This window comes from Dama dama, chromosome 4, assembly GCF_033118175.1.
Source record: "Dama dama isolate Ldn47 chromosome 4, ASM3311817v1, whole genome shotgun sequence".
In the NCBI taxonomy this organism is placed as follows: Eukaryota; Metazoa; Chordata; class Mammalia; order Artiodactyla; family Cervidae; genus Dama; species Dama dama.
Window position 1 is genome coordinate 62,667,944 of NC_083684.1, and position 12,844 is coordinate 62,680,787.

General features: G+C 49.2%; 1 protein-coding gene across 11 annotated transcripts; it reads right to left on the reverse strand.

The window, feature by feature from the left end:
- Nucleotides 1-849: 849 nt before the first annotated feature.
- Nucleotides 850-10,665, reverse strand: LOC133054697 (carcinoembryonic antigen-related cell adhesion molecule 18-like). 11 transcript variants are annotated; one of them, XR_009692493.1, is made up of 7 exons: nt 10,501-10,665; nt 8,633-8,983; nt 6,912-7,184; nt 3,512-3,635; nt 1,997-2,066; nt 1,479-1,655; nt 853-1,175 (listed from the first exon to the last, which is right to left on the reverse strand). XR_009692493.1 is itself a non-coding variant. In XM_061139946.1 (6 exons), exons 1-5 carry the CDS (start codon nt 10,550-10,552, stop codon nt 2,048-2,050), a joined length of 819 nt encoding a protein of 272 aa, XP_060995929.1. In that variant the 5' UTR covers nt 10,553-10,665; the 3' UTR covers nt 850-1,652; nt 2,004-2,047. The 11 variants fall into 11 exon arrangements, 5 of the variants coding, with proteins under 5 accessions (XP_060995929.1, XP_060995928.1, XP_060995925.1 ...); XM_061139946.1 differs by having other exon boundaries at nt 850-1,652; nt 2,004-2,066; XR_009692494.1 differs by having other exon boundaries at nt 851-1,652.
- Nucleotides 10,666-12,844: the final 2,179 nt, after the last annotated feature.

Genomic DNA, 12,844 nt, shown 5'->3' on the forward strand with positions numbered 1-12,844 from the left:
CTAGGGTTTTTCCAAAGCCTGTTGATTGGACAAAATTCAGGCTTGCACAGAAAAACCTGATGAACCTATTCAGGACTATCACACTCAGCCTCAGATTTGAAAGAATATTCTGATCTTCCTTCAAATGTTGGTTCCAACCAGGTAGCTTGTAACTCTATGGTTGTTAATAGGCTGAACTGGAACCTCTCTGTCTCATAAGAAGAACCAGGATGCGCTAGGAAATTCTGTTGGAGATTTAGCTAATCTCTTTCTTCCTCCCTCCCTGTTTCCTCTTTTCTTCCTTCCATTCTAACTGCCATGGTGATGAACAAGCTTGCTTATATATTTTTGGACACACCCATCAAGAAAGTTCAGAAAAAAGTTTCCAAAATGACATTATGGGGTCTGAACTAATTTCATGATGTTTTAAATTTATTGGATTGTATTTCCTTTTTTTTTTTCAGATTTTTTTAAAAAATTATTTTTTAAGCTGAAGGATAATTGCTTTGCAGAATTGTGTTGGTTTCTGCCAAAGTATTGGGTTGTCTTTTCTAACTATGAAAACAAATTATACACTTTTTTTTTTTTACTTAATTTTATACTTTATTTTTTCCCTTTATTTTTATTAGTTGGAAGCTAATTACTTTACAATATTGTAATGGTTTTTGCCATACACTGACATGAATCAGCCATGGATTTACATGTATTCCCCATCCCGACCCCCCCCCCCCCCCACCTCCCTCTCCACCCGATTCCTCTGGGTCTTCCCAGTGCACCAGGCCCGAGCACTTGTCTCATGCATCCAGCCTGGGCTGGTTATCTGTTTCACCCTAGATAATATACATGTTTTGATGCTGTTCTCTCGAAACATCCCACCCTCGCCTTCTCCCACAGAGTCCAAAATTCTGTTCTGTACATCTGTGTCTCTTTTTCTGTTTTGCATATAGGGTTATCGTTACCATCTTTCTAAATTCCATATATATGCGTTAGTATACTGTATTGGTCTTTATCTTGCTGGCTTACTTCACTCTGTATAATGGGCTCCAGTTTCATCCATCTCATTAGAACTGATTAAAATGAATTCTTTTTAACGGCTGAGTAATATTCCATGGTGTATATGTACCACAGCTTCCTTATCCATTCGTCTGCTGATGGGCATCTAGGTTGCTTCCATGTCCTGGCTATTATAAATAGTGCTGCAATGACAAATTATACACTTTGTGATGGGAAAAAAAAAAAAAAACGCACTCAGAATATACAGTAAAGTGCGAAGAAAGAAACTGAGACAGAACTGCTGATAGTTAGCATTTTCCACAATTTTTGCACAGATCTGTATATTTACTATATGTACATCATGCATACATACAGATGTAAAACTGTGGAGACAGACATACAAACTGTAAAATTTTATCCATATCCACTAGCTAATCTATACTTTTCACAACATGGTCTGTATTGTGCATTTCTAACTCAGCGTCAAGTTTGAACTTTTTGCACACCGGTGAGTCTCGTTGCCCAGCGAAGTTTCTAACCATGACAGATTCACCCGACATGCGCTGTGCCCCATTTAAGCAAGTCCCGGTAGTTGGACATGTGTAGGTGGTTCCGTCTCTCTTTCACTGGCGATGCTGAGTTGGGGCATCTTTGCAGCCTCTCTGATGGTCCCACAGGGTCTGCTAAAGGAAGTGGGGAAGTTGGAATCCTATTTATTGTTGGGGAAGAGGTGTGGGAATTAGAACTCTGAGCTCCGTGCATGCTGTGCCCCAGTATGCATCCCACTGGCTGGTTCTAACTGGCAGATGGAGTGGTCAGTAGCCAGTGCTCCTAGGGTTCCCCTCCCCCCACTCCCCAGCCCCCCACCCCCACCCCGGTCCTAGGAGCAGACTGTAGACGTTCTCTGGGAGCCTCCACCTCCAGTCTCAGCGTGACTGGCCCGAGTCCCTTGCTTGACTGTCCCCTCTAGCCAGTCCTTGGGCCCCTTCCAGCATAGCTTGTCTCTCTGGGATCTCTCACTCACCCCTCACCTCCTTGCCCATCAGGTCTTGTCCTCCAGGTCCGAGGCGGACAGTCATACAGACCGATTTGCCCTATGGAGAGGAATTAGGGAAGAAGTCAAATCTGGGATCCACAGGAAACTGTAAGAATGTAGGAGAGTCCTGGGTAGATGAGAGGTCACTGCTTCTCTCCAAGCCCCACATCCTGAAGGAACCCCAGGAGTTGGAGGTGATGAATCTAGAGGCTTGACTTCTACACCAAAAGTCCCCACACTTTCATTGATATTTTTGCCTTTGTGATTAGCTAGCTTTCCCTCCATACTTTTTTTTTTTTTAAGGTTAATTTTTTTCTGCCTCAGTTTCCTCATCTGTAAAGTGGGGAACTCACAGCAGCCCAAGGGGTAAGTACCTTTAATATCATCACATTAGACAGATGAGGAAACTGAGGCCCCCTCCATACTTTTAATATATCTGAGGTCTTAAGTTCTTGGAGGAAAGATGCCATGGGTGGTGGGATGGTGGATTGTATAGCCAGGCCACCAAAAATGGCTGTTCTCTTGCCCTCAGTCGATCCCCTGCCCAATCAGCGCCCAATTCACCTATAGCCGACTCACATCACTGACCTGCCTACACTTGCTGCAGAACCCATGCTAAGCTGCTTTAGTCGTATCTGACTCTTTGCAACACTGTGGACTGTAGCCCGCCAGGCTCCTCCATCCTTGGGACTTCCCAGGCAAGAACACTCGAGTGGGTTGCCATTGCCTTCTCCAGGGGATCTTCCCAACCCAAGGATCGAACCTGAGTCTCCTGTGTTGCCAGGCAGATTCTTTACTGCTGAGCACCAGGGAAGCCCCACTGAGATGATTGTCTGACCCCAAATGCTTATAGTGCTGAGAATGGAAATCTTTGTCCCACTCTGTTCTTATAAGTAACACCAGTCCCTTCCTCCTCCACAATGTGTGTCTAATCCCCACATCACCCTCCAGGGCAGTGTGACTCTTCACATCTTCCAAGGGGGCTGGGAGGACATGAGAGGAGGAATGATCTGCTCAAGGGCACCCATCCAGCTGGTGGCAAAGCTGAGTTTTGAATCTAGATTTTAATCATCTCCCCACCCAATCTCTTCCTCCCGCACAACTGACCTCTGCCACCCATTTTCCCAACTTCTCTTGGTAACTGGTGACTACCATGTACCAGACACATGCAGGATGCTTGACATGCACCCCTGTTATTCTCACACCTGCCCTTCTAGGTTGACCTTCAATATCTATACTGTAAGTGCAAACAAACTGGGCTGAAAAGATGTCACTGGAGGAAACCTCACTGCTGTTTAGAGGCATGGCTGACCCCAGACCCTTATTCTCCCCTACAAGCCTCTGGTCCTTGAGACCTATTTGTTTGCCCAGATGACCCCTGACAGCCCTGTTGCTGGCTGGTCCCTTCCCCATCTGGTTCTGCCTCCCCTTCTCAAGGGTATGCTGGTCTTAGAGTCCCAGTCCCCAGCCAGTGTCCCACCCTGGGCCCAGAGCGATCGGTACCTGGTGGAGTAACATCTGATGAGGCCCACAAGGATGAGAGTAAAGAGGAGGACATAGCCCAAGATTGACCACGCCATGAGGAAGTCCAGGAGGAATGTTGACGTGGTGACGCTTTGGCTAAACCCTAGAAGGAGAAGAGGCATGGAGGTCAGGACCACCATTCGCTTATCCCTTCATTCACCCACACATCTGTTCCTCGGAGACTCATGAGCCCCTACCACATGCAGGCACTGTTTCGGGTACTAGGGGCCCAGCAGTGAACAGAACAAACTTCCTGCCCTAACGGGGCTGACATTCTAGCTGGGAAGTGCACAGTGGAGTACAAAGGAAAAAGATGTCCAACATCATGGAGGGTAGAAGTAAGTCCTCCAGAAAAGCATGAGCTGGGGGCAGAGAGCAGCAAGGCATAGGGTGCGCTGGCTACACAGGGCCATGAACTTGTTCCACGGGGATTCACTCACTGAGCTCCACCTGTGTGCCCGGCGCCATGCTAAGCACTGGGGAAAAATAGAGATTTAAGGACTTGCAGCCTCTGTTCCCTTGAAGTTTTATAGTCCAGTGGGTGTCAAATGGCATGAAATGCGGCATCATACATACACAAAAATGGTATCATTCGATGCTTAGTAAATAGTGCAGAGGGACTGAAATAAATGTCTCCAGCCCCCATTCAGTGTCCATTCCCCTCATTCTGAGCCGGGCTGATGGCTTCTAGTGCCCTGTCTGATGTCCCTCATGCAGCAACCCGATCAACGAGAACCCCCAAACTGCAAAGGGGGAAACTGGGGCTCAGAGGGGTGACGCTGCTGCCCCTGTTCACGCAGGGGGCAGCAGCAGAGCTGGGATTTGATCTCAGTTCACTGGGCTCCAGAGCTCCTGCTCTTCACTGCCCTGCATGCCTGCTCTCTCCCAAGGCTGCCGATCTCTTTCTGTGGTGTAGAGGATCGGGCGTGGGGTCCCGGAATAGGTGCCTCCCCCACGTGCAGACTCCTTCCTAACCAACTTCAGAGGCCACACCATGGACAGCTCCCCATCTTCCCTGCACTGCCTCCTCTGGTGTGTTCCCACTTCCTCACCTCAGAGCAGCCCCGCGGATCTGTGGAGGGCAGAGACTGTGAGGTCAGATAGCCAGGGTTTGAATCCTGTGTCCTCTGCCCATTAGAACTGGAGCCTTGAACAAAGCGCCCAAACTCTCTGTGGCTCCATTTGCTCACCCGTAGAGTGGAGGTGATGCTGATAAAGGTCACTTACTCTGTAGGGAGGCTGGAGGGTCACCCAGGTTAGAATGGTGGCTGCTGGCACAGAGTAAGTGCTCAGTCAGTGTTGACTGATCCTGCATCCCCGGAATTCACTCCAACTCTGATCTGAGAACTCTGGGGGCTTCATACAAGGGACAGTTTGGATTCAGACCTTGAAGGGTAGGGAGATTTCACCCGACAATTGTGAGCATGGCAACACAAGGCAGAGAAGGCATTCCTGATGACAGGCACTGCCTAGGCAGAGGCACAGAAGTGGGGAGATTTGGAGAGGGCAAGAGGCCTCTGCTGCACTCACGGAGGCGCTGGACCTAGACTTCCTCGTACAAGGTCAGCTAGGTGAGGTTGTTCTCCACGATGCACCTGTATCTGCCCATCTGGTCCCAGGTCAGACTCGGGAGGGTGATGTTCTTTTCTGAGAAGCTCAGGAGGGAGCCATTGTGGATCCAGTGGTACTTGGATTCTGGCGCGCCATTGAAAACACACACCATCTCCATTTGGGAACCGATCTCAGCAGGCAGGATGCCGTTGTTGTTACTGGGCTCGCTGAGGATCATTACATAAGAGGGTCCATCTGCAGAGGCAGGGCAGGACACCTGTATTATGCTTCTGACCTCTGGGGTTCCCATCTCCTTCCCTCAATCATATGAAGTCTTCCTCCAGCCTGGAGTTGCCCCCACTCTGCACCACAAGCAGACCAGGGCAGCTGGGCCAATAACAGTGACAATGATCATAGCACCTTCTGTTGTGGAGACTTACTACAAGCCAGCTGCCTGGCTGTCCTTTGTGTCATAATAATATAGGTGTAGAATAGAAGTGGGCGTCCTGCCCACTGCATGCCGGGTGCTGTTCTGCACACTTTACACCTTCACACACTCAGTTAGTTCCCACACGACCCACGTGACCACAGCCATTCTTGATCCATTTCATAGATGGCGATAACGAGGCTCAGAGGAGAGGTTTAGGGATTCCCGAATCCCCTGCTGACCTACAAAAGGACCAGGCAAGTACCCCTATGAACTGGGAGGAATTTTCCTGAACATCTGCAGCCCCTGGTCCTTGAGTTTGATTCCACACCTCTGACCAGTGAGCTGTGTTGGAAGGTCAGAGACTGTCACCTCTGCAACAGCTTTCTTGGCACTGTGGCCACAACCCACAGGTAAGGAAATCTGAGAGCCTGCAAATGCAGTTGCAGATTTCAACGGGAAATGATTCTAGACCTGGGTTGAAAGAGATGCAAGAACTGGATCAATCTGTACAATCTTGGAACATTTCAAAGACTCTGAGTTTCATCGCAATTCTGAGTTTAGTGTCTTTGATTTGCAAGACCTGTTTGAGAATTTGAGTAGGTCTTGCAGGCTTGCCAACTTGCATGGTTGGGCAGCAGAGAGGTTATAAAAACAGAGCATGTATGCAATGCCTACCTTATATTTTTTTAATTTATTTTAAAACTGAAGGATAGTTACTTGTGATGATTTTTATGCCATATTATGCGTATTATACATTTTATGCATATGCCATGCATCGGCCGTGTGTCCCCTTCTCTTGATCCCCCCACCTCCGTGGGTAGAACCCACGCCATCCCTCTAGGTTGTCACAGAGCATCGTCTTTGGGTTCCCTGTGTCATACATCAAACTCTCTCTGGCTCTCTATTTTACATATGCCTACACCTTAGTTTTAAAATTGAACTCTTTAAGTGAGTGTACTCAATTCCATCCCATTAGAAGGAGTGAAGATAATTTTGCTTTCTATGAAGAACTCAGTAAAATGATCTATGAGCTGATTTGGAAGGCTCAGGGAAAGCTGGGTTTTGAAAACTTAAGAACTGGAAAGCCAATGTAAGAGACAATTGGTTGTAGGCCAGTACATCTTTACACAAAAGACAGAGGTCCACAAAAATCATATTTCTAATCTGAGAAGTAGAGATGAGGGGCCCCATTTTAGGATGAGTGAACCAGGGGTCTGAGCAGTAAGGATAGTTCTGAAGTGCAAAGATTTAAACAGCCAGACCTGGGATTTGAACCCAGGACAGCTGTCTGCAGAGCATCTCATGCCACTCTCACCAGTTCTGCCTGTCTTGTGGCCACGTCCTTTGAAAACCCTGATGCCACCCTTGGCTTCCCTCTCGTGACCCCAGAACACTCACAGGCCATCGTCAGATAGATCAGTTCACTTCTCTGAATGACAGTCCCTAAGACGATTTTGACCCCACACTGCAGCAGCGAGTCATAGTTCTTGGCCCTTTTGATGATGAGGGTCTTTGTGTCTGGGGAGATGGCCGTGCTTTCAGAGCTGGACACCAGTGTGTGGGCCACATACCACTGGACCTCGGTGTTGTTGGTGTGGCAGATGGCAGCCATGGAGTCCACATCCTCTAGCACGATGCTGGCGTTGACTGAGATGTCCAGGGTTTCAAACTCTGGGTGAAAGAGGAAAGAGAAGATTAAGCGTTGGATCTGACTCTCCAAGCTCTGCTCCTCTCCGTAGGGAGTTTCAGGGTATCTTGGGGGAGAAGGCAAGACTTGTCAGATAGGATCTAGAATCCTGGCAGGAGGTATCCTGGGGCTAAGAGGGTCAGAGGAGCAGGGAGTGGGCAAGAGACAGTCAAGATGCAGGCAATCACCCGAGCCCATCATCCAATGCTCTGAGCCATCTCTATGGCTCTCTTTCAATGACGGTTAGCTCTTCCCACAGGTGTGTAGCCATATGGTTCTTTCTGAACCTTCAAACAGAAAACTCCCATCCAAGGAGCCACAGGTTGAATTCAGAGTGAGGGGTGGTCTTTGCTCTCCATAACTATTCCTCCCATGATCTGAGTCCCATTCCCTTTACAAATACTTCCTCCAACCTTACAACAGACCACAATGGGGGTAGAACCTGCCCCCCATTCTATAGATGAGAATACTGAGGACCAGAGAGGGAAGACAAGAGTGATTTGGTATACATAGAGTCAGAGGTAAGCAAAGTTCTTCCAGTCTTCAAAATCCAGACAGTCCAGCTCTAGCTCTGTGGATCCCCCACTGTGGAACTCACTGGAGTAGACAGAATTCCAAGATGACTCCATGATCTCCACTGCCTGGTATAAGCCCTGTATAATCCCATCCCCTCAATGCCAGTGGAAACTGTGAATTTCTTGTAGCCTGTAGAAGATGGAGAAGGTGATGGGCTGTCCCTCCCATCATTGTCTGACTGTGTGTGCTCAGTCGCTCGTTCATGTCCATCTCTTTGTGGCCCCATGAACTATATTAGCCTTCCAGGCTCTTCTGTCCATGGAATTCTCCAGGCAAGAATACTGGAGTCGGTAGCCATTTCCTCCTCCAGGGGATCTTCCCGACCCAGGGATCTAAACTGCATCTCCTGGGGCTCCTGCATTGGCAGGCAGATTCTTTACCCACTGAGACCCCTGGGAAGCCCCAGTAGCCATTGTCCTATAAGACTCCTTTTCAGCAGTCTAGAGACAGATACTGTTTTTAACCTTGATGAGGCAAAGAGCCATGATGTGAAATCCTGTGGACAGAGTTACCCATGAGAACACAGCCCTAGCTGTCACTTTGTGAGTCTCAGCTCAGTAAATGTCTGAGCCACGCTCAGACTTGTGACTCACAGAAGTGGGTGTCCTTTTAAGCTACTAAGTTGGAGGCTATTGGTCATGCAGCAGGAGATAACTAATACACTGAGAGGGAACCTGGAGCCCTTGAAAGTACTGAGGGTCCCGTCTCCGAGGAGAAGCTAGATGACCATCCGCTAAGGCTCCCAGTGTCATCTGGAGGCAGGTGAAGACTGGACAGTGTGAGGTCCAAAGAGCATCCCTTCCCAAACCTCCAATCCAATTCAGCGCAGTTAGACAGGGGGCAGCTGCCCACTCACCTTGAACCTCGAGCCAGCCAGTTGCTCTCTGGGTGTCATTGATGGCAGCCGCCTGCACGGTGTAGTTCCCTGTGTCATTTAGTCGAGACTCTTCAATCAGCAGGGCACCAGTAGAAATCACGCTTTCCCGGCCACTGTACTTGGGCCCCTTCTGCTGGGAATGAGATGTGGTGTTGTAACTGATAATCAGATTTTCCTCAGCGTCATTTGCACCCCGGTGCCAGCTGTATTCCTGAACATCTTCAGGGGCATTCCTGATGACCAGCAGGCTCTGTTGTCCTACCACTCCTGTGAGTGAGGCGATGTCCATCTGGGCCGAACCCTGGCAGATCCCACAGGCCAGCAGACCGGCTGAGGAAGCCAACGAGAAAAAGACACACACACGTGGATTTACAGCTGTAGGCAATGATCTGCAGAGATACTCATGAACAGGTCAGGAGCTTCTAGCTCCTGAAGGACTCATCAGTCTGTCCCCTCCTCCCCATTCCCTCAGCCCCTGCCTCGACCCATTCTTTTCTGATCCTTTTCCATGCTGGCCTCCTCCCTGGACACTCAGCCTCTAACGTCTTCACGTGAAAGTTTTGTGGATCCTTATAAAGTTCTACTGGTGACGCTGCTTCCCGCCGCCCCCGACCCCCCCCCCCCCGCTCCAGTATCTTCCATGGCTCCCCAGTGCTCTCAGGATAAAGTTCAAACCCTTAGCATGGCTTTTGAGACACTCTTTGTGAGAACGAGTGTTGAGAACCCAACTAACCCGTTTTTGGATCACATCTACCCTACCATATCACCCCAGGCACTCCCTTACATTCATTCATTTGTGTATTCACTTCTCAAGAGATGCTACATCCAGGCTGTGTGTCCCAATCACACATATAGCTCTCTCTTGACCCACCACACTCTCTCCTGACTTCAGGCTTCTGCACTTGCTCTTCCCCATTTCTGGTACCCTTATCCCTTGTCTTCCCTCCCCATCTGCATCTTCCTGTTTAACTCACATCCTTTCATCTTTCAGGCTTCAACTTTGATGTCTGCTCCTCTGCAGCCTGGGTCAGGCTGCCCCTCCCTGCTCCCCTAGACTCTGAGCCCTCTTATTTCTTCCCCCGACATGCAGGGTTATCAGAGTCTAATGGCAGATCTCCATCCTTCACGACACTGAGCCTGGCTGCGTTAGTCACCACTGCCTCCCCAGCCGCCCTGAGCACAGGGTGGAACCCAGCACAGGGGCTCAGCATGGTTATCTGAGCGGATGAATCTCCCTCAAGACTCTACACCTGCCTTTTATCTAGCATCTAAGTTCAGCGGAGTGAACATGAATGGAGATGAGGATGTGTTTTCTTTCCAGAGTGTCTGCTGCTCTGGGAACCCTAAGCCTTGGTTCCATGGAGGAGGCAAAGACAGCTGAGACCCCTGCTCCAGGGCTCCAGGTGCAGACCCCAGAGGTGTTGGAGGATGGTATACATGGTCACCAGGGAAACATGTTAGCGTTAGTCGCTCAGTTGTGTCAGACTCTTTGAGATCCGGTGGACTGTAGCCCACCAAGCTCCTCTGTCCATAGGAGCATATGAGAGAGAAGGAAGCATAGAGTCCTGGTGAAAGTGAGGAATTTGAAAGGGGTGGAGCTCATGAGGTAGCAGAGAGGATCAGGGTAGTTGGGAAACTCAGAGGAGGTGATTGGGGTGGTGGGCATGGAGGTCTAAGTGCAACACTTCATGGGGTGGGTAGAAATGAATGCTATGTGTGTGTGCGTGTGCCTGTGTTTGTGATTTGGGCACACTTGTGGCCATGTGTGTGAGTTCATGAAAGTCCTGCTGAGGGTCCTGGGTCACTCCCTTCTCCCCCTCCTCTGTCCTGCTGCCCCGCTCTCTTACCCACAAGGACCAGTTCCCTCCAGAATCCGCACCTAGGGCTGAAAAGGTCCATGAGCTGCTCCAGTCCTCCTGCTGGAGGGATCTCTCCAGGGACCCGACCGTCTTCTGGGCCCTTTTACAGACCTGCGTCCTCTCAGGCCCTGAGCTGTGGTCTCTACCCGCTTCCTGCTTAGGGATGGACTCTGAACCGCATGGTGGGAGGGGCTAGGGAGGAGACACTCATCTGAGTGGGTCATTATCTTTAGGACTTCATGCCCACATGGAAGGACCTTGGACACGTGGCAATGTATAATATCAATGACCATTGTGGGAAACGTTTGATCTTCCCAACCTACTTTTCTTAAAATTAAATCAAACCACTTGTGCTAAAAAAAACAATGAACAGCATCACTCATCACCTAGTTGTACAAGAATTCAGTCACTACCTGCTGCAATCTCTCATCACAGTGCACCTTGAGAGGAATTCAGGAGGAAAAAACAGGATAAGGCACTTTATGTTTTGAATAATCAGGCCCCTAGATGCACAGCTCAGGGAGAATTTCAATGACCCCAAACTTTTGCATTGGTCACATGCAAAAAAGGCACTAAAATCATTAAGTTGAGATATCTATTCTTTGTGATGAATAATGATCAGTTATCAAGATGTATGCTTAACGACACATCTTTCCCAGCCCCCAAATTCAAATATACACTGGCTCCTCACCTTCCTTTTTGGAGCAGGTCCTCAGAGATGTCTCCTAGGCTATAGTCCTCAGGAAGACTCCAAATAAAACTTAGATGCTCTGTGTTTTTCTTTCAGTCAGCATCCTTTAATTCGCTTTAGTCATTCAAACTTATCACCCTGATACCTCCAACTTATATCAGTTAGTTCATATGCTTGTCAAGGAATCCACCATTGGGTGGATTTGTCCAGGAACTTGAAGCAACAGACAACATTGTTATCCCCTGACACTCTGTTATTCCCAACCCTCATGTATCATGGCCATCCATTCCCACTGGCAGTATATCTTTATCCTCATCCTGGACTTGCAGTCACGGTCCTCGTGGCTTCGAGACACTCCGGATGCCTCGGGTTCCATTTCTCTGGAGAATCCTGATTAAAGCTCAGGGATCCTCACCCATACAGACTGAATCCCCAACCTGTGTTCTCACTCTGTTTCCTAATAACCCAAATGTAACATTCAGGTCAAATATCCACTCTCTGTATACACATTTCTCTGTATACCGTCAGTTGAAAATTAACTATTAATTACATTGGGACACCCTAGCAAACATTCATAGAAGCACAATTCTCTTTTTCTAGTTCTCAGTCAAAGACATGAGTCTGACATTGCTATGACTCAAAGGGAAGCCAGGTGAGGAAGCTGGGAGCCCGTGACAGGAGTTGGCGGTCCCAGTCTTAAATCTTCACGATTTACATCTGGAAGAACTTCTCAAGGCAGCTCACAAAGGCTTGTCTCTGAACAAGGACTAGACTTGCCTTCCCTCAGAATCACTTATGTAAGAGCCCTCCCAGCTTCCCCTGGGTTCCACAGGGCAATCCTGGGATGGACTCTCCTTGGTGGGCGGCTCCAGGCAGTGACAGGCAGAAAGCCCCATCCACTCTTTCCTTTCTCTGTTCCCTGCACTCCCTGGAAAAATCTCATCCCTCCTCCAAGACAAAGGTCCCTGTTTACGTGGTGTGGCTTGACCACTGTCCAGCCCCACCCAGGATGAGCAGCAGAATTCGTAACTCCCCCACACCCCCAGTTGATACCAGGGATTAACACAAAGTTCCTGGAGGCATTGTCACTTCTGAATCAGGCTGGGGAATGAACCGGGGTGTGGGAGGTCGCCTGTGCCCTTGCTGGGTCCCAGCTGGGCGGTGGAGTCTGACAGTAGCTTTCTTCTAAAAATCAATCAGACACACGTATGGCTTCCTGGGACCTTTGCCAAGCACCTGGCCGGTGTGAGGCTCTGTGCCAGGTATGCCGAAGGATCCTGAGGTATGCAAAATGTTGCGCTGGTTATGGAGATGAGGAATCAGGCTCAGAGAGGTTAGGCAGCTGCCTCGGGGTCACCCAGCCTCTCAGGGCAGCGATGGGACTCACGCCCCTCCCGGTTTCTGAGGGTCTCTTCCTCATGGGCTGTTGTTGGGTCAGGCAACCAGCAGACCCCTTGCACCAAATAACATCCCTGAGACCTTTTGATTTTTACTGAAGAAGGGGGTAAATGAATCAGTGACTCAGGGATGAGACAGACACAGATGAGGTGATAAAGGCTAGAGCAGGGGTCTGCAACCCCGGGTACCAGTTCATGGCCTCTTAGGAACCAGGACACACAGCAGGAGGTGAGCAGCGGGGAA